The sequence below is a fragment of the Natator depressus genome, chromosome 1 (assembly GCF_965152275.1).
Source record: "Natator depressus isolate rNatDep1 chromosome 1, rNatDep2.hap1, whole genome shotgun sequence".
Taxonomy (NCBI): domain Eukaryota; kingdom Metazoa; phylum Chordata; order Testudines; family Cheloniidae; genus Natator; species Natator depressus.
Genome location: NC_134234.1, coordinates 261,895,634 through 261,916,895, shown reverse-complemented (window position 1 = coordinate 261,916,895; position 21,262 = coordinate 261,895,634). Strand labels below are relative to the sequence as shown.

Genomic DNA, 21,262 nt, shown 5'->3' with positions numbered 1-21,262 from the left:
TATTAATTCCATAAATCAAATACATAATTAATTGGCAGTTTTCTGAATCCTAGCACTTCAAGACCATGGTGATAGATGCCTTATCTGGATCTCCATATTATCCAAAATTGCTATCTGCTCCTGTACATGACATTTGGATTATACATCCAAAATTCTCATCAACTGCTAGTCCACATGCATAACAACTTACTTTCATCGGCATGAGCGCAAGAAAGTCTGTGATAAGGTTATGAATTTTGCGGATGTAAAATTCTTCCTGGTAGAAGTTTTCAGACCCCACCACAGATTCAGTAAGGAACAGGAAGACATCATCAGAAATTGCTAGCTCTGCCATTGCCTCATCGGCCTCAGTGAATTCTGCAAGAGCTAGAAAGAATAAAGAAGGGGAAGAGGAAGAAAGAATGCAATTATCTCACTTACCAATGTTTCAAAGTTCCTGGCTTACTTGCAAATGAACATAAACGTATACTACCTAAGTCTTTTGGATGTTCAAAAGAACAGTGGTCTGTAAAAGTTATGCCAATACAGTGGGACAGCCAGTACTTGAACTCTGATCAAAGAGGAAAGATGTGCATAATCCACTTAGTCCTCTGAATAAGTGAGACCAAATCCAGTTATGCAGGGCTGTAGGCCCCTATTATTTATAACAATCAAAAACTATTCCTTTAAGACCGTTAGAACTGTGACGTTTAACTCTGATTTAACTTCACAGAAAGGATATTCTGAAACTGATCTAATTCTGATCCACTACAGCACTTCAGAAGTCCACATCTTTTGGAAGAAAACTATCCAATGTTCTCAAATATCCTTTCAGCAGACAATGTGTTTTACAATATCCAGCTACAATGGAGCTGCCTTTAACTCATAAAGGCTATAACAAATTGGAATCTATTTTTGTTTTTTAATGGTAGAGTTACCAGCATAGGGCACCAACTAGCATTAAATGAAATTTTACGCATTTTTTCAGCACAATATTAATTTGCTATTGAAATGAAGGGATATTATGGAGTTTGTATCATGAAACAGTAAGTATTTCTAATCCTGTGTATATTTCAGACTAATATAATTCTCAGTCGAACTCTCAAATACAAGTTATCAGTTGCACAGTTCTGTGATAGAGGGCAGTTACTGTTCCCCCAAGAAGTAACAGCTGCTCTGACTTGTAGTATTAAGGGGCCCTGAAGACTTAGCTATAGCATTTTCACTTCGGATTCATTTACCTGTCACATCAGACAGCTGGGATATTCCTCGCAATGCTAGTGCCCATGCTAATCTAACAGTAGCTTGCAGCCCTGGTAGTTTCCATGGTTGAGAATCTTGAAGGCGAGTGTGGATTGTTGCTATGTACTGTCTCTCGGTTAACAGAGGCAGCTGGTGCATCAAATCTGGAAAAACAAAGTGACTCATCATTATATAAAAAAGTGAAACACTAAATTCTCATTTCCATTAAAAAAAAATATGAACAATTCCTGAAATGTACAGCCTTGGAGAACAAATGTAGCTTACTTCTCCAATTAGCTATTACAATAATTGTCACTTTTTCTATCTCTTTAAACTGATCAGTTGATTCTTTCAAGTAGTCTGAAGCCCAAACAGTATACAGTAACTCCTCACTTAAGGTTGTAGTTATGTTCCTGAAAAATGCTACTTTAAGTGAAACGATGTTAAGCAAATCCAATTTTCCCCATCAGAATTAACGTAAATGGGGAGGAGTTAGGTTCCAGGGAAACTTTTTCATCAGACAAAAGACACTCTCTCTCTTTCTGTGTATGTGTATATATATATATATATATGTATGTATATATATATATATACACACACACACACTCTGTGTGTGTGTGTGTGTGTGTGTGTGTGTGTGTGTACACACACACACACACACACACAGTATAAGTTTTAAACAATTTAATACCGTACACAGCAATGATGATTGTGAAGCTTGGTTGAGGTAGTGGAGTCAGAGGGTGAGATATTTCCCAGGGAATGCCTTACTGCTAAATGATGAACTAGCACTCGGCTGAGCCCTCAAGGGCTAACACATTGTTGTTAATGTAGCCTCATACTCTACAAGGCAGCATGAATGGAGGGAGGGGAGACAGCATGGCAGAGAGAGACAGAGACACACACTGTGTGAGTGAGAGAGAGAGGCAGGTGCATTGCCCCTTTAAGTACGCTGACCACACTAAGTCAGAGGTGGGCAAACTACGGCCCACGGGCCACATCCGGCCTGCGGGACCCTCCTGCCCGGCCCCTGAGTTCCTGGCCCGGGAGGCTAGCCCACAGCCCCTCCCCTGCAGCCTCAGCTCACTGCGCCGCTGGTGCAATGCTCTGGGCGGCGGGGCTGCGAGCTCTTGCCAGGCCACACAGCTGCAGAGGGGGTTGAATGGGGTCAGGGGCTCAGGGCGGGCAGTCAGGAATGGGGGGGGGGGTTGGATGGAGCGGTGGAGGGCAGTCAGGAGCAGGGATTCCGGGGGTGGTCAGGGAGAAAGGGTGGTTGAATGGGCCAGGGGTCCCCGGGGCGGGCAGTCAGGAAGGACGGGGGCAGGGGGTTGGATGGTGCGGCGGGGGGCAGTCAGGGACAGGGGTTCTGCGGGCGGTCAGGGGACAGGGAGGGCTGGATGGGGCAGGAGTCCCAGGGGGGCCGTCAGGGGGAGAGAAGCAAGGAGAGTCGGATGGGGCAGGAGCCGGGCCACGCCTGGCTGTTTTGGGAGGCACAGCCTCCCCTAACCGGCCCTCCATACAATTTTGGAAACCCAACATGGCTTTCAGGCCAAAAAGTTTCCCCACCCCTGCTCTAAGTACTCTGTCTTTTTAAGTAGATCAGCAAGTTGAGACAGCAGCTGCTGCCTGCAAGCTCCCTCTGTCCTGAGCCCTGTCATGTCCCGACCCCTGCTCTGTGGAGATAGGGTAAAGGAGCAGGGGGCTGGGGGATTCCCTGACATTAGCACCCCTTCCCCACCCCTGCACAGCAAGCAGGAGGCTCCCAGGAGCAGCTCCAAAGCAGAGGGCAGGAGCAGCACACAGCCTTGGGGGGAGGGACAGCTGAACTGCCCAGCAATTGATAGCCTGCTGGGCGGCTGCCACACAGGAACTTAGGGGAGCTGATAGGGGGGCTGCCGGTCCATCCTGGTTCCAAGCCCCCACGGGTTGCTCTTTCTGCAAGCAGTGGACAAAGCAGGCAGCTGCCAAACAATGTTATAAGGGAACACTGCACAACTTTAAACGAGCATGTTCTCTCATTGATCAGCAACATAACAATGAAACAACGTTGACCGGGATGACTTTACGTGAGGAGTTACTGTACAATATGCATTCATTTAAAAGTTTTATGACTCAACCTACATTTTATACTATTTCTTTCTCTATGTAATAAAAAAAAGCAGCCATCATTCTCTGGATGCAAGTACAAAAGCTACGAAACAAGACCGCTACCACCTCCAAAGTCAACCTAAATGACTCCCTTCCAAAAACCAAAACTTGACTCTGTCAATATCCCTTCCTCAAGCAGAAGCCTGTATTAAATCAATAGGCCTTGCAACAAACTCTGAAAGTTATATATGTCAGACTCCATCAATATAAAAGGGAAACAGAATCTCGCATCTTCCCCAGCTTAAAAAAAAAGGACTGTCCCATTGCACATTGAAATAAATACATTAATGTGCAATTACTTACTCACTTGCTCCTCCCTTATTTAAAAAAGGAGAGAAATTCCATAAAGTTACTTTACTGCACTGTTAGAGGTGAGAATTTACATGAACAAGTCAGAAAAGTTGTGAGTCAACTGTAACTGCACCATTGTGTGTGTGTGTGTGTGTGTGTGTGTGTGTCTATCTCAAGGTATAAATGTAAACAGCATAATGAATCTTAGAACATTATAATTGTTCATCCTCAAAACTCTTTCAACATGAATGAATTAAACTGCAACATCCCTGCCAGGGTATTCTCAGCCCCATTTTACATGAGGAAATTGAGCCATAAATAATTGAATTGACTTACCCAAAGCCACAAAGGAAATCAGTGTAAAAATTCAGGATTACAACTCAAGAATATTCAGGATTAAAACTCTAGTCCCATACTCAGACCAGGTCCTTCCTCTATTACCCACTGAACTCCGTCTTTTTCATCTAGTATCAAGTACATCACTATAAGTAGGTTTCAAGTCAACCTTTACCCCAGTGAAGTATTTTCACTGTATCAAGAAATTTTCTACTTAAAATGTATACCCCACCCAAGTATGATGCCTAACTGTAGTAAATAATGATTAAAATGTTAATGATAGTAACAATTAAAGCTAATACATTTTGTGGAATAGTAAGGTACAACTTAAGAAAACTCTACCATTACCTTCTCGATCCTCTGTGCTCTGTTCTAGAAAACTGACATCAAAGCAGTAAAGAAGAGCCATGAGGAGGGACAAATTCACACAGTCCAATAAGCCATCAGCTTCAACTGTCACTTTCTCCAGATAACTAATAAGGATTAAAGTATCATCCCTGCTCAGTGGAGACTGGCAGGTCCAGACAAACAGGCTTTCAGCCAATGACTGTCGGCACTCTTTGATAAGGTCAGAAACCTAGTTAAAACAAAAAAAAAATTTTACAGTTATTTTCATACAATTATTTTCAAATTGTTCAAGCTTGTCTTGCTCAGTCAGTCAATATAACTAGGACCAATTACACAAGTTTATTTGGAATCCCAAATGAACTTGTGAATCTGCTCTTCTTTAAAACATGATTGAATCAATTAGGATTTATTCTTGGCTTGATATATACATGCCATCGCCATTAACATGAATGGGATTTACACATGCATATGGCTAGGATCTTACTGAATTCACGGTCCATTTTGGTCAATTTCATGATCAGGAGGGCTTAAAATTAGTTAACTTCATGTTTTCGGATCTTTACATCTGAAACTTCAGTGTTGTAACCATGGGGGTCCCGATCCAAAATGTGGACAGGATGGGAGGGTCGCAAGGCTATTGTAGGGGGGTCATGGGATTGCCACCCTTACTTCTGCCCTGCCACTGACAGAGGCACTAAAGCTATCACCACCAGCAGCAGCGCAGAAGTGAGAGTAGTAGAATATGGGGGTGGGTTTGTTTGGGTTTTTTTGCCGTATGTCCGGTTTTCCCAGCAGTCTCCCGCTTATGTAGGGAGTTAACAGCTGGCGCCACCGCCTCCCCACGAGGGGAGATGACAGCTGGCACTGGGGAGCTTCCTGCAGCTGGGGCTGATCCCAAAGGTGGGTCTGACCCACCCCAGAAGTGGCCCTTGCAGGGGAAGAGGAAGTCTGGTCCCTTCAAATCCCTGGCCAGGACTCGCAGCTGGAACCCTGTGTAGGGTAGGAGCCCTTGGCTGGGCACCAGATTTCACAAGGAAGATCAGATTCCACGATCCATGACACATTTTTCACAATCATGAATTGGTCCATGAATAAGGCCCTACATATAGACAACCCTGAGAGTCTGAAGCGGTGTACTTTTTCTGAGTCTCCATTAATGTACGGAACAAGATGTGTAAACCCATTTTTTCTTTCTAACACACACAGGCATTTTCTTAGCATGTTCTAAACCTATATTAATATTCAAAGCCTTGGTAAGATCTCAAACTAAAAGGACTCCTCTCACAAAGCCAATGCTTTAATTTATAGAATCATAGAATATCAGGGTTGGAAGGGACCTCAGGAGGTCATTTAGTCCAACCCCCTGCTCAAAGCAGGACCAATCCCCAACTAAATCATCCCAGCCAGGGCTTTGTCAAGCCTGACCTTAAAAACTTCTAAGGAAGGAGATTCCACCACCTCCCTAGGTAACGCATTCCAGTGTTTCACCACCCTCCTAGTGAAAAAGTTTTTCCTAATATCCAACCTAAACCTCCCCCACTGCAACTTGAGACCATTACTCCTCATTCGGTCATCTGCTATCACTGAGAAGAGTCTAGATCCATCCTCTTTGGAACCCCCTTTCAGGTAGTTGAAAGCAGCTATCAAATCCCCCCTCATTCTTCTCTTCCATAGACTAAACAATCCCAGTTCCCTCAGCCTCTCCTCATAACTCATATGTTCCAGTCCCCTAATAATTTTTGTTGCCCTTCGCTGGACTCTCTCCAATTTCTCCACATCCTTCTTGTAGTGTGGGGCCCAAAACTGGACCCAGTACTCCAGATGAGGCCTCACCAATGTCGAATAGAGGGGAACGATCACGTCCCTCGATCTGCTGGCAATGCCCCTACTTATACAGCCCAAAATGCCATTGGCCTTCTTGGCAACAATGGTACACTGTTGACTCATATCCAGCCTCTTGTCCACTGTAACCCCTAGTTCCTTTTCTGCAGAACTGCTGCCTCGCCATTTGGTCCCTAGTCTATAGCAGTGCATGGGATTCTTCCGTCCTAAGTGCAGGACTCTGCACTTGTCCTTGTTATCCTAACACTAAAAACTCATAAATAAGATTGTTCACAGATTAACATATGTAAAATGGTTGCTATTTATCATAAATCAATTTTTTAACATATTATAAATGGAGCAAACAGCATGGTCTATATAAAGGTTGCCCAAGCATTTCCATGCTAAAGGCATGATTTTCAATTTATTATTTTCCAAAAATGTATTTGTTAGACTGAAATTTGATATACTTGCTCTCCAACAGGGATCAGTTTGTTTGTTTTTCCTGAAAGTTCCACCAAAAGTAAGAACAAAGTGATAAAATCCTACTGAGGAAAATAGAAAAGAGTGTAAACTCTGGCAAATCAAGTGTAAAAATATAATTAAGCAGGCCAAAAAAGAATTTGAAGAGCAACTAGCCTTCCACAAAAAAAAAAAAATCCCCGGCCACTGGACAATCAAGACGCTAAAGAAGCACTCAAGGCTGTTGTGGAGAAGATAAATGAATTCTTTCCATTGCAGAGAATTTAAGGGAATTTTCCACACCCGAGCCATTCTTTTTAGCCGACAAGTCTGAGGAACAGTCTCAGATTGAGGTGTCAACAGAGGTGGTTTTGGAACAAAGTGATAAATTAAACAGTAGTAAGTCACCAGGACCAGGTGGTATTCACCCAGAGTTCTGAAGGTACTCAAATACAAAATTACTAATAACTGGTGTGTAACGTATCACGTACATCAGCTCTGTACCAAATGACTGGAAGACAGCTAATGTCACACTGATTTTTTTTTTTTTTTTAAAAGGCTCCAGAGGCAATTCTAGCAATTGCAGGCCCGTAAGCCTAATTTCACCACCAGGCAAATTAGTTGAAACTATAGTAAAGAACAGAATCATCAGACAAATAGATGAACACAATATGTTAGGGAAGAGTCAAACATGGCTTTTGTGAAGGGAAATCATGCCTCATCAATCTATTAGAATTCTTTGAAGGTGTCAACAAGCATGGGAACAAGGGTAATCCAGTGGATAGAGTGAACTTGGACTTTTCAAAAAGCCTTTGACAAAAGTCCCCACCAAAGGCTTAAGTAAAGTAAAGCAGTCATGGGATGAGAAGGAAGGTCCTTTCATGCTTTAGTAACTGGTTAAAAGATAGGAAACAAAGGGTAGGAATAAATGGTCCATTTTCACAAAGAAGAGAGTTAAACAGAGGATCCCCCAAGAATCTTTACTGGAACCAGTGCTGTTCAACTTATTCAGAAGTGATCCGAAAAAGGGGGTACACAGTGAGGTGGCAAAAATACACAGAAAATACAAAGTTACTCCAGATGGTTAAGTCCAAAGCTGACTGTGAAGAGTTACAAAAGAATCTCCCTAAAGTGAGTGACTGGTCAACAAAATGGCAGATGAAATTCAATGCTGATAAATGCAAAGTAATGCACATTGGAAAACATAATCCCAACTAATAATACAAAACGATGGAGTCTAAATTAGGTGTTACCACTCGAGAGAGAGAGAGAGAGAGATCTTGGAGTCATCACGGATAATTCTCTGAAAAATCTGTTCAATGCGCAGCTAACAGTCAAAAAGAGCTAACAGAATGATAGGAACCATTAGGAACGGGATAGATAAAAAGACATAAAAATATCATGACAGTATATAAATACATGGTACACCACAACTTGACCAGAGCTGCGAGCAGTCTTCACCAGCTTAAAAGAGATATATTATAACTGGAAAAGGTACAGAGAAGGGCAACAAACATGATTAGGTGTATGGAACAGCTTCCATATGAATAGAGATTAAAAAGACTGGGTCTGTTCATCTTAGAAAAGAGGTAACTAAGAGGGGATATGATAGAGGTCTATAAAATCATGACTGATGTGGAGAAAGTGAAAGTGTTATTTACTCCTTCACATAACACAAGAACCAGGGGGCCATCCAATAAAATTAATAGGCAGCAGGTTTAAAACAAACATAAGGAAGTGTTTCACAAAATGCAATCCACCTGTTGAACTTCTTGCCAGGGGATGTTGTGAAGGGCAGAAGTATAACCAGGTTAAAAAAATTATATAAGTTCATAGAGGATAGGTCCAGCAATAGCTAAGATGGTCCAGGACACAACCCCACGCTCTGGGTATCCCTAAATCTCCAACTACCAGAAGCTGAGACTAGACAACAAAGGATGGCTCGCTCACTCTATAATTTCCCTGTTCTGTTTGTTTGCTCTGAAGCATCTGGCATTGGACACTGTGGGAAGACAGGATACTGGGCTAGATGGACCATTGGCCTGACCCCGTATGGCCATTCTTTATGTTCTTATGCATTTTATCTGTAACAGATTCTCTTCCTTTCCCCTTCTCCACTCCCCCAAAGTCCATCGTGTATTTGAACAGCTTTTGTATGTCAGCCAAAGGGGACAGAGAGTTCAAATCTGGAATATTCCCCCTACTTCACTGATTTGGTGCCTTTGGGTCAGTCAGTAAAAATCAGATTTCATTTGGCTGTATTTTAAGAGTTCCTAAACTGTACTTGACACATGCTCACCATGCTCACTGGTAAAATATGAAAACTAACCATCTGCCAATGTCCCATTTTTATTGTGCATGTATTTTTATTAATAGTGAAACATTGATTAGATAATCTTTCAATATACCAATGGATTTGTGCATGTATGCATATTATAGTTGAGTATAATATCAGTTTTAATTAATATGTAGAATATTCTGGAGTATCATCTGTAAAATTGCATATGGAAGGAAGCAAAGGTCTGAAATACATTTTCTAATCTGCTTTAATGTTGGTTTAACATTCATACAAAACATTTAATGTAAATATCATTGTTCTTTACATGATTCCTGGAGTAACATCAAAGTAGATGAGAGACTAGCTCCTTGCTTTAGGTCCCCAAACTGCCAAGACCATATATTATTATACTTTTCAGAAGGACTGTCACTACGAGCAGTAAGCACAGAAAAAAAATTGTAATGTTAAAGTTTGGGTCTGATCCACTTCCCATTGCAGACAGTGGCTATACGCACAAGAACTCTGAATGGTGCAGAAATGAGCACTCTATTTTCTAGTACTTTTCAATATTTACTATTAGAGGTATATCTTGCCAAATTAAATTTAACACAGCTGGATATACAAAATATGCTTAAAATGACTGGACCCTATTTTGTCCTCTTTTATTTGTTTTTGAAATATAGTTCTCCATTTTTAATCCCCCTCTTTTTTTTTTTATTTGTAGTGCTTAAAGTAAAAAAAAAAATTACTTTGTGTTCTAGATTTTATGCTATATCTTTATATTTAATTTGCTCTTCTGTTGTCCTTGCTTCTACTACTTTGCTGAAGGTAGAGAGGGGCTGCTCTGGTAAAGAGTAGGGGAATTCACGCAGGACAAGCATGCAGAAACCCACCCCCTGAACTGGGGAAGCCAAGTTATTCACAATATCTCATCCACTGACAAAGGATGAAGAAGCAGAGCGGAGGAAAATAAAAATCATCATCGGTAATTTTGGAGACAGGGGAGAAAGATGCCACTACAACCCACCAGCAGATATGAGGGAAGGAAAGAAGCTAGAATCACAGGCAAGGGAAGGAGATGACAAGAGTATCAGCAGTGGATCAGCAGGCTGAGAGAGAGATTTTGATTTACCTCAGCAGTTCCTGTCTGCAACTACTATCAGAAGCCAGAATGTTGGCTTTTTTACTCCTTGGTTTTTTACTCCTGAAAGCTGCAGCATACAGCCTTCATTGGTTCTTTTCTCACCATCCAAACACAACTACGGCCACAAGTTCCTGCTTCCTCAAACTGAATCCTCTCTTTTATTTGATATAGTGTCCCACCCTGAAAGCTGGAACCGTCTGGTTGATCAGCCTCTGCTCACCAGCTGATCTCCAGAATGTCTTGGATCCTGCCCTCAATCAGTAAGTGGAAGAAGTAGCAGATGAGGAGAAAATGATCTAAAACCGGAGTACAACTTAAAAAGAAATAAACAAACTGCCAATGAGATTTTATTTCAGAGAAGACCCACAAATTTAAAACAAAATATTCTGCAGGGGATTATAACTACATTTTAATCTTTGCAGTAATTTGCCGAAGTGATTCTCTTACCTCTTTGCGATGTTTCTCACTGCCCAGACCTCGCTCCCTTTGTAGTTTCTCAAACTCACTGTTCACATTAATATGAGATACCAGAGTTAGGATCTTCTGAGTCAAACCCTGCTCCATCAGCTCATCTGTAAAGCGTGTTGTCATGGACACCAACTCTGTGCTAAAATGAAGAGACACAATGTATTAACAACTGAAACAACAAATAATGCTATTCCTGACCACAGTAGAAGAAATGTGATGAACAAGGCTACGATTTAGTCAACGGAAGTCACAACACTCATGGATTCCGTGACTTCACCGGACCTCCATGACGTCTACGCTTCAGGAGGCGGGACTGTGCGCCCCTGCCCTGCAACTGGGGCTGGTAGGAACCAGGACCCTGCAGCCCCAGCCCCGGGGCTTCTGCTGGGGATGTGCGCCCCAGCCCCGCGTCGTCCTGTGCTTGGCAGGGGCTGCAGCCACGGCCGTGTGCCTCAGCCCTGCAGTTTCCTGAGGCAGTGCACCCTTGCCCGGCAGCATCCCAGGCTTGGCGGGGCTGCAGCCAGGGCTGCGCGCCCCCTTTCCAGCTTCCCAGGGCCATGCACCTTTCTAATTCCTCCATTACCTTCACTGTAAGTAACAATGCCCACATTCACATTCTACAGACTTCTCTTCCTCAGCAATCCTTGCAACTGGGCAAATTTCCATAGCCCCACCACTCCAGTGAGTTATCCATAAATTGATCATCCCTATTACACTAGGGTATTTGTGATTACACTATATCCCAACTCAATACAAACTATGTTAGTATACATGGAGTCGACCAGCCAAGGTATGCTTCTACTGTATACTGTGTTTGTTTTGTATTTCACCAAGAGTACCTCACATGCACATATTAATTTCTACAATAAAATTTGCATTTAAATAAAAATAAGTTAAAATTTCTCTGCTTCCCAGACTGTAAGAGCTAGGAGTCTTGCAAAGGCAGAGAACTCAGTCTGCGTAGTGGACACAAGCACTTCACAACATGCTTGAGTGACTACCACTTGTCAGTGCTTGGAGCATCATTAACTGGCTCTTCAGGGAGCAGCACTTGCCACAACACAGAGCCAGAAGGTGAAGGGGTATACAGGAGCAGAAGAAAAGGGGAATCCCAGGTAACCAATAAAATGTATTTAAAATATGGAAGGTTTCAGAGTAGCAGCCGTGTTAGTCTGTATTTGCAAAAAGAAAAGGAGTACGAGTGGCACCTTAGAGACTAACCAATTTATCTGAGCATAAGCTTTCGTGAGCTACAGCTCACTTCACTTCATCGGATGCATTCACTGAATGCATCCGATGAAGTGAGCTGTAGCTCACGAAAGCTTTGCTCAGATAAATTGGTTAGTCTCTAAGGTGCCACTCGTACTCCTTTTCTTTTTAAAATATGGAAGAATACTGTGCTGAAAAGACATGAAAGCAACACCATCAAGGTATAGTGAACAAATCTGAAAATTCTTACACCCCCAAAAACTAACCAGCCTAGAAGCCATCAGTGGCCAACACACAGAGCTTTTTGGCGTGCCTCATATCCAAGTCCCAAACGTAACTAAAAGACAGACCTGAGTTCCAATGTCCATGTCTTGCCCCGCCGTGACTGGATGAGGGCTCGCAGTGAATTGGCAATGCATCTCTTTCCATCCCAGTACAGAAGAACTGCCACTAAACCCCTTGTAAGGCCAGGAAAATGAGGTTGCTGGTGCTCCCCTACAGAATTAAAAATACAGAACCACCAAAAAAAAAAAAAAACAACCCTCAACATACATAATCAATCACATCTTTGTATTTGATTGTCTTATTTTTTTTTAACTAGAAGTACAACAAGCCTATAACAAAACTCTGAGTCCAAATTATATTTGAAAACAAATGTTTATCTTACCCTCATACACTGCACAAGCAAAGGACAATAACAGTTTAATTGTACTTAAAAGTCAGTTTTTCAGTGCTCATTCAGACAGAAAACCTTAATTTCCAATTTTGTTTAATTTGCTTCAGGACTTCATGACGACCTCTCACAGGTGACAACATTTTACCAGCAAGGTCATATCCACATTTAATAAAAATAGGCATATTCAAAAAACTCATATCAGATGTGACAAAGTAGCCGATAATGATTCCTAATGGAATAGCTTTTTTAAAAAACAGACTTTAAAATCAGAAGAGATTATGATGATCATCTAGTCTGCCTTCCTGCACACTGGAGGCCGCAGAACTTCACCCACCCTCTCATGTAATAGACCCATAACCTCTGGCTGAATTACTGACATCCTCAAATCATGATTTAAAGACTTCAAGTTAAAAAGAATTCACAAACATCATCACTTTTCTGCCTGTCAGATAATGTGGATTACTTGCAATCATATTATTCATATCCTGAGCATCAGCTTCTATGTCATGGCACACAGTAAAGCCATAAGCTCATAGTACAATTAACACACACGTCACAAAATGAATCACTACTACATTGTTTTATGGAGAAAATAATCAGCTATAAGTAATCAATTATTTCTTGAATCCAGTAATAAATTACTTGTTCAAAATAACTAACAATCTTGATTGAGAGCTCGCTACAGATTATTTCCCCTTTTACAATGACTGACTAAAATAATTTAATGGATTCAAAATATTACTTTTCTACCGCATTACAGTACTAGGAATCATTTTAGATCTTTATGAACATCTTACAGAGTTGGACACTAAAGCCCTAATCCAACAGAGCATTTAAACATGTGCTTAGCTCTAAATAAACGAGTAGTTCCAATAAGAAGCCTGTAAGAACTGAATTGCCCCAACTCTCAGGATGTATTTAGTGTTCAATGAAACTATTGTCCCCTCAGTTCAGTGCCTCCTTACCAGCTAGAAGGAGTTCAACAGCTGCCAGCTCTCCAATATCAAAGAGGTCACTCAGGATAAAGGCTTCTCTAATGAGCTGCTCTGGCAAAAGTCTGGTACCCTGCTGACCCTGGATGGCAACCCCTTCAGTACTTGCCTTCTGAATCTTCTCGTGTTGTTGCACATTCTTTGGCTATAAAAGAAATAAGTAACAGAAGTTCCCAAAATGGCAAGATGCGGAACAATTATTCATTTCTGTCAAAGCTGATCAGAGAGCAAGCAAAGCTTGTCACATTAATTCTTCTTTACAACTACCACTCTGACATGTTAGGCTTTCATCACAAGCATTGCCTATATTTTTTACATTCAGGTAGTAAAGGTGTCCTCAAAGTTATTTCACAGTGTAATGCAGAGCAAGGCTTCTTGTGAGGCTACACCAAAAATGATCTTATATCATCAGTGCTGGAGCTTACTTTACTTAGAATTATTTAAGCTCTCAAAGTAGCTTTTGATATATTCCCAACAGGAATTTTCCCATCAGAAACTGATCTAACCTTGATAAAAGACAGCATGAATGTTGATGAGAAACTGTTAAAGAATAAATAGTTTTACAAATAATATATTATTCCTTTTTTGGATGTCGGTCAACCGCTAAAATGTAGAGAAACAAGATCCTATTCGTGACTAAAGCCTTCAACCTATCAACTTTACAAATAAAAATGAAAACTTCAACTATAGATGTTGCAGGAAAGATATTTTTTCCTTACTGTAATGTTATTTTTAAACAGATATCTACTCCTCCATCAGTCAAGTGCTAAATGGGTTTTTCCACCTCATCCCACAATCTTCAGAAGGAGCATCCCGTATGCTTTTTATTTTCAGATTGTTACCTGTTTTGCCTGCCGGCATGCTTAAGTAACTGCATCATAAGCATGGAAAAAACACAAGAAGAAATAATTATGTGTTCCATCTCAGAAGCCTGGATCAAATAGAAAAACCCATCAGCACTTGATTGACTGAGCAGAGGGTATTTTGATGGATAAATAAAGTATCCCTCTCCAAACAGTCTGTTTGAAAACCAATGAAACAAACTTATGATCAACATTAAATTATTTAAGTGTTCAATTGCAAAAGAAGCCAGATAAATAATAAGACTCTTTCAAGTAATTTTTATTCTTATAGCATCAAAAGGTTCCAACCAGTATTGCGACCCCATTTTGCAAGGCACTGGATAAATATAAAACACAGGATAATCACTCTTTGAGGTTGGGGCTAATCTTAAAAAAGGAAAGACAAACAAAGCACACTAGTCTCTCCCCAACCCATTACAAAAGAGAAAAAGTTAGTTAATTACCGGATTTCTGTACAGTGAGATAAAGTCAGGTTTGTGTTTCTTTAAAACCTGGTCCAGGAGATGGATGGCTTCAGGTTGCCTTTTCCAGATACCATTTACCACTGTTTGCCAGATGTCCTTGTATGGACCCCACAAACTGGCAGCTAAAAAGAAAAAAGTTTGAAAAAAAAAATTGTATTGTAAGTGGGAAGAGTAGAGGAAAGATTATTTCTCCACACAGTACGTTCTAGAAACAGACTATTGTTTACATTTACTGCATAGTCTCAACGTGAAAACACAGGAAATTATGCAAACAAATCTTTTACATCCAAAGTGAGAATATGCCACTGAATAAAGACAATGCTTTTCTTATATTGGGAGGTGGAAATCTCCTTGGATTGGGCAGGGAGGGGACAGGGAGAAGAGATGAAGATGACAGCTGATAAATTCTGGAACCATATTTTCTTTACACAGACATATTTGTTACAGATATAGGCCTGATCCTGCATCCTATCAACTTCAGCAGGACTACTGGGATAAGTAAGGGTTGAAGAGTGCACCAGAATCAAGTGAGGCAAAGCAAGCTTCCTGCTTTCAGCTGTTGATACAACAGACCAAAATGGAACAAAATCAACAATATCAGAAACTATACATGAACAACAGTGCTCTGTCATACTTGATTTATTATTACATCTATGTAAAACATTTTGTTAAGCTATTAAGTTATATATAACCTTTCAAATGTTGTCATCCTTTTCTGATTTTAACAGAAATACAGTTTACAAGGTGATTTTTATTCACCAGATTGTACTATATTAATAAGTTTTTTCCCGATGTTTGTTGCTGCCATACCACATAATGACAGGAAAGTGAGAAATGCAGTAAACAAACAAACAAACAAAAAATACCTAATAAAGCATTGTATTGATCAACATCTGACAGAGGTGTAAATTCTGGCTATTAATATTTTATACATAAATCCTTAGGACTAGATAATACATGTTCATCCTCTACAGCAATAAAAAAAGTCAGTTATACAAATATGAATTTGTTTTACAATACAAAAAGATTAATGAAGCAGCATTAACTTAGTACATTGAGATGCTTTTCACAAGGGTTATTTTTGGAAGCTACCCTGTGTTACCAATTGTTATTTAGGCCAAGTCTCAGACCCTGTTCTATAATCCAACTCTCCTCCTTCACTTGTTGCCACTGGCACAAGTTTTGCTTGGAAATGCTATATCTGAATTTAGCATTGAGGATGAGCGATCTCTCCACATTAGAAAGGATATCATTCTGGATCAAAGTTTCTTTGCACAGGGAGGAATTTAGGAAACTTACACTAAAAGTTTACTTACTTTCTTTCACCAGCACATACACAAAAAACAGCATCCTACATTATCTATCAACAGCAAACTTAATATTCAAACGCTGATACCATAATGCAGAATCATTCTTCAGTCTAGATAGCAAAACTGGAAGCAGTCTGAAGGCATGATATTTGGTAAATAATTCCTGCCTACAGAGTATAATCTAGTATTCTGATGGTTTAAAAAAAAAACCTCTCCAAATAACCAGCTACCAATCTAACATAGAAATGTCAAAGTTTTATTTGCTAGATATATCTGACATTCCTGAAACAATTTACATATTCTTCCCAAAACAAATCACCACCAAAAGTACCTACTGTATTATTATTTGTATTGCAGTATGCCTAGAGACCACCAAATCAAGGATCAGGGCCCCACTATGCTAGGTACTGCACAACACATATAACATAAAGATGGTCTCTGCCCCAAAGAGCTTTTAATCGAATGCCTTGTCTACACACACAACTTGAAATACTTTAACTAAAACTGGGTTAGGCTTTGTTTTCACTGCAAAAAGGTGTAACTACCTCAGCGTAAACTATCTCAGTGTAAACTCATAGTGGAGACAAGGCACACATAGTCTGTATCAGCAGAAAGAACGAGGAATACTTGTGGCACCTTAGAGACTAACAAATGTATTTGAGCATAACCTTTTGTGGGTCTCTAAGGTGCCACAAGTACTCCTCGTTCTTTCTGCTGATACAGACTAACACGGCTACCACTCTGAAACATTTAAACTCAGTGTTACTAGTAGAGGTCACCTTTATATTGGCAACCTGGGGTTTACCTCGACTAACTACTCGAGGAATGAACTACCCATGCCTTGTCTCCACCATGAGTTTACATTGAGACAGCGATACTTTTTTGCAGTGAAGACATACCTTTAGTTAAACCAATGCAACCTCTATAAACATGTTCATAAGTCAGTTTACACAAGGCCTATATCAATTTAGTTTAAGTCCAACTAGCAATTCACCCTAGCCAACCAGTGAAAGTAGTAGCAAAATGAAACTGACAATTCTGATCTGTTTCATTATTTCTAAACAGTCTTGGAAATAGCAGAAAATGGAGCCCAACCATATCTATTTTGCTCTGTGACAGCTGGAGGAAAACACCAAATTTTGTGAATATGGGAAAGAAACTGGGGAAGACAAAAAAGGGAAGCTCAAAAAAGAGGGAAGCCAGAACAGGGAAAGGGAACAAAAAACCTTTAGAGAGTGAAGCGCTTTCCACTCTACAGCATCTAGAAGACGAAAAAGACAGGAGCACATTTCCACCATTTCTTAGCTAAGCACGGATTCTCTGAGCAGGATCCAACAGTACCCTGGTGGGAATTACAGCATGTCCTCCCCCCAAGATGGGCTGAGAATGGTGTTGTATGCACATGTTCATCTGGACCCAGCTGCAGCCCCATCATCCTCTCCCATAATCTCAAGGATGTTTTAGTAGTTTATTTCAAACCACAGCAAAGATTCTTCTTCATGAAAAGTAAGCCACATGCAATGGCCTCAATCCTTAAAACATGTACACGCTTCATTTTAAGTGGGGGAGTATTGCCATTGGCTTCAAGTGTTAATAGGACAGGGCTAAATCTGGTTCAGCTATTTCCAGTTCAGGAGTAGGGCTGTTTCTAAAAGGTTAGGGTTTAGATGTTGGAAATATACCTGCTGGAGGGAAACTCTCTGCACCCATTAGGGAGTAATGAACACACCAGATAGCACAACGGAGCAGGGGGTTCTGCCTCCCAAAGCCTCATCTTCCTCATGTTACCTAGGTTGCCAACTCTCACAGTTTCATTATTTATACTGCTATAGTGGCTAGGAGCCCTAGTCTTGGACCAGAACACAGTTGTGCCAGGCGCTATGCAAAAGAACAAAGAGTCCCTGCACCAAGCAGTGTACAGTCCAAGAGTGAGACAAGAAATGAGAGATGGATTCAGCAGACAGGGGACTACAAGGAAATGAGATAGCATTGGTCAGCACCATAAACTGTGGGCTCAGCTCACCAGCAGCCTAACTGTTGTCATAGGATTTGCTGACTCGGGACGCATTTTGTGTTTTTCTTAGTGCTCCAGCTCCGGGACTCTTGTGATTACGTGAGACTCAAGAGTTTTCATTTCCATGCTGGAGGTGGGGCTCTAGCCTTGGCGGCTGGGGCCGAGAGCCCCTAGGGGCTCAGAAACCAAAAGGCAAAGAACTAGCCTCCATCTATTCATTTGACTTCCCAGCCGGTAAAGAGCCTGCACCAGCGGCTCCCCCCGCGGGACACGGCGCCCGGCAGCCGCTGCCGGACCCAGACTCCGAGAAACTGGCGGGGCAGGAACAGCCGGGGCCTCGCCCACGCCCGTCGGGCCGGGGCCGGAGCCGCAGCCGGAGCCGAGGGGCCCCGCGCGAGGACAGGGGCCGCAGACGGCGCCTCCTCCACTCCCCCCCAGGAGCTCCTGGCCCCGACGGGGCGCCCCCGCCTGCCCATAGGGGCGGGGGAAGCACGAGCCGGTACCGCGCCGCCCCCGATAACCGCCCTCGCCCTGAGGTTCGTTTTACCTGAATTTACCGCCAACAGCGCCGCCATCTTGGAAATCCACTAACAGGCAGGCACCGCCCCCGCAGAGAGGCCCAGAAAGAGCTGGGGCGCCCAATGCGCTGCCTGCCTAGAAATATCACTCTCCTCGCCGCCTACAGGGAACGCTACTCCCCGTAAAACTCTAGTGGGAGGGTCCCTAATATGTTTATAAACTATACGCCGCACCCCGGGTAGTGAGTCTCTTTTAAACAGGCAGGGCTGCCTTTGGAAAGCCGGGGTCTACAGGGGCAGAGCGCGATGCATGCTGGGAATTGTAGTTCATGTCTGGATTGTATGAAATTATGCAAACGACTGAACTAAAATTCCCACATAGCCCATCTGTCCCACACTCTTCACCCAAGGTGAAACAGGATGGGTGAATGTGTTCAGAACCTTTATTCTCCTCAATAAAAAAATCACATTACTAGTGAGTCCATTATCATATGTGCAAACCGTTAAAAAAATATATTTGCATGAGGATCACACCAGGGACAAAATCTACTCACCCACCCTTGAATCGGAAAAAAATGTTATCTTACTGTCCTGTTTAATAAATAAATAAACTATTTGATTAAAAAAACTAGAATTTCCAAAGGTTATATTAATATAACCTGTTTAAGTAGTCACAATGACCAACCTTTCCTCCTCTACGTGATCCTTTATAATTTTCTCAGAAAAGTGTTTTTTTGTTTGTTTGTTTTTTACTAGAATGTATATTAACAAGCTGGACTGCAATGTTACAAACTAGATCAATGTCTGACAGGAAAACAGACCTCATGTCCCATCTTGATTATCACTACAAAAGTTTTTTTCTCCTGCTGATAATAGCTCATCTTAACTAATTAGCCTCTCACAGTTTGTATGGTAACTTCCAACTTATATATATATATATATATATATCTTACTGTATGTTCCATTCTATGCATCCAATGAAGTGGGCTACAGCCCACAAAAGCTTATGCTCTAATAAATTTGTTAGTCTCTAAGGTGCCACAAGTACTCCTGTTCTATTTACAAAAATGACACAACTGTAATAAAAATAAGTATTAACAGTGTGCAACTTAGTTTATATTATGGTCTGTGAAGTGAGTTCTATAGCAATTATAGTCTTAATAGGAGAAGTCATTGGGAAGCATTAGTGTGCTTGTTTCCTTATTAATTATATATTTCACATTACATTTCTTTGTATTAATGTGTTTTCTACTTTTATTAAAACATTTTCAATGGGACTGCTCACAGTAATAAAATTAGGCACATGTATAAGTGTTCACAGGATCAGGGCCACAACTGGAACCTTATGAGCCAATCAGACTCTATGCATACAGTTTTCAGAGTAGCAGCCTTGTTAGCCTGTATCTACAAAAAGAAAAGGAGGACTTGTGGCACCTTAGAGACTAACCAATTTATTTGAGCATAAGCTTTCGTGAGCTACAGCTCACTTCATGCATCCGATGAAGTGAGCTGTAGTGAGCTGTAGCTCACGAAAGCTTATGCTCAAATAAATTGGTTAGTCTCTAAGGTGCCACAAGTCCTCCTTCTCTTTATGCATACAGTGTTGTTGTAGCCGTGTCAGTCCCAGGATATTACAGACAGAAGGTGGGTGAAGTAATATCTATTTTTGGACCAACTTCTGTTGGTGAGAGAGACAAGCTTTCAAGCTTACACAGGGCTCTTCTTCAGGTCTGAAGTTGGTCCAGAAAAAAATATTACCTCACCCACCTTGTCTCGCTAATCAGATACTATGTTTCATAACTCCCATCTTACATAATGAAAACAACATATATAAGTGTTATCCCTCTCAATTTTTTTCCTCCCTTCCTTTTTCAGGTCCTGATGAAGAAAGTGCCTTCCATTATGTTACCTCTCCTTAGAGCCATCACTGTAGGAAAATATGCCTGAAATGTGTGCCCTAAGAAAAGTGTGTGATTGCATTCATTTCTATAGACACTAGAAAATTTCCCAGTTTTTCAACTAAAAGCCATAAACCAATATACACATTTTAGGTTTTCAAAAACTGAATATCTTCAATTTCTGCAGTTGTTCATTAAAAAACTGGGAAATTTTGAAAGAAACAAATATTTTCAAAAAATGTTTTTTGGTGAAAAATGGCCTTTGTTCTAGAAAAAATTAATTTACCAAAAAATAAAACTAAATTTTAATTTTAAAAAATCTTTAAGTTTTTGACTAATTCTAAAAGCAAATGTATTGGATTTGGAATCATATGTCTTGTAGTCTTTGACTATAGACTACAGTTTCCTATCCTGGACACTAAGAGACCTAGCCATCCCAATGGAGTTCAACATGGGGCAAGGAACATTTCAATTGTGACAAGATCAGTAGTCTCAAAAGACAGTTGAGGAAAGGACTGTCAGAAATTAAGAGGAAAATGCACAGAAGAGACTTGGACACATATCTAGAGCGAAGGAAGGTGTACTAATATCTGACAAATCTCCCACATCTGAATATCGCCTACTGCCCTCCTGCTTTGAAATAGTATCTCTTACAAGGCTCTTCCAGCCATTATAGTGATTGCAACTTTTCTTCAGCATATTCCCATAGAGATAGGAGATGCCTTCAAGAGACACATTTATGTCAGCAGCCAATAGCCTAACATTTTCACACTTGAATTTTATTAAAATTAAGTTTCTCTT

The 21,262-nt window shown here is 41.0% G+C and overlaps 1 protein-coding gene across 1 annotated transcript in view; it reads right to left on the bottom strand.

The window, feature by feature from the left end:
* NUP205 (nucleoporin 205) overlaps positions 1-18,665 on the bottom strand; it is a 70,381-nt gene extending 51,716 nt beyond the window's left edge. Inside the window, exons 1-8 of the mRNA XM_074941805.1 lie at positions 18,593-18,665; positions 14,701-14,843; positions 13,368-13,539; positions 12,077-12,221; positions 10,497-10,656; positions 4,345-4,573; positions 1,221-1,385; positions 191-366 (exon numbers count right to left, since the gene is read on the bottom strand). Coding sequence (XP_074797906.1) covers positions 191-366; positions 1,221-1,385; positions 4,345-4,573; positions 10,497-10,656; positions 12,077-12,221; positions 13,368-13,539; positions 14,701-14,843; positions 18,593-18,620 — 1,218 coding nt within the window. The 5' untranslated portion in view covers positions 18,621-18,665. The remainder of the gene's footprint in view (positions 1-190; positions 367-1,220; positions 1,386-4,344; positions 4,574-10,496; positions 10,657-12,076; positions 12,222-13,367; positions 13,540-14,700; positions 14,844-18,592) is intronic.
* Positions 18,666-21,262: the final 2,597 nt, after the last annotated feature.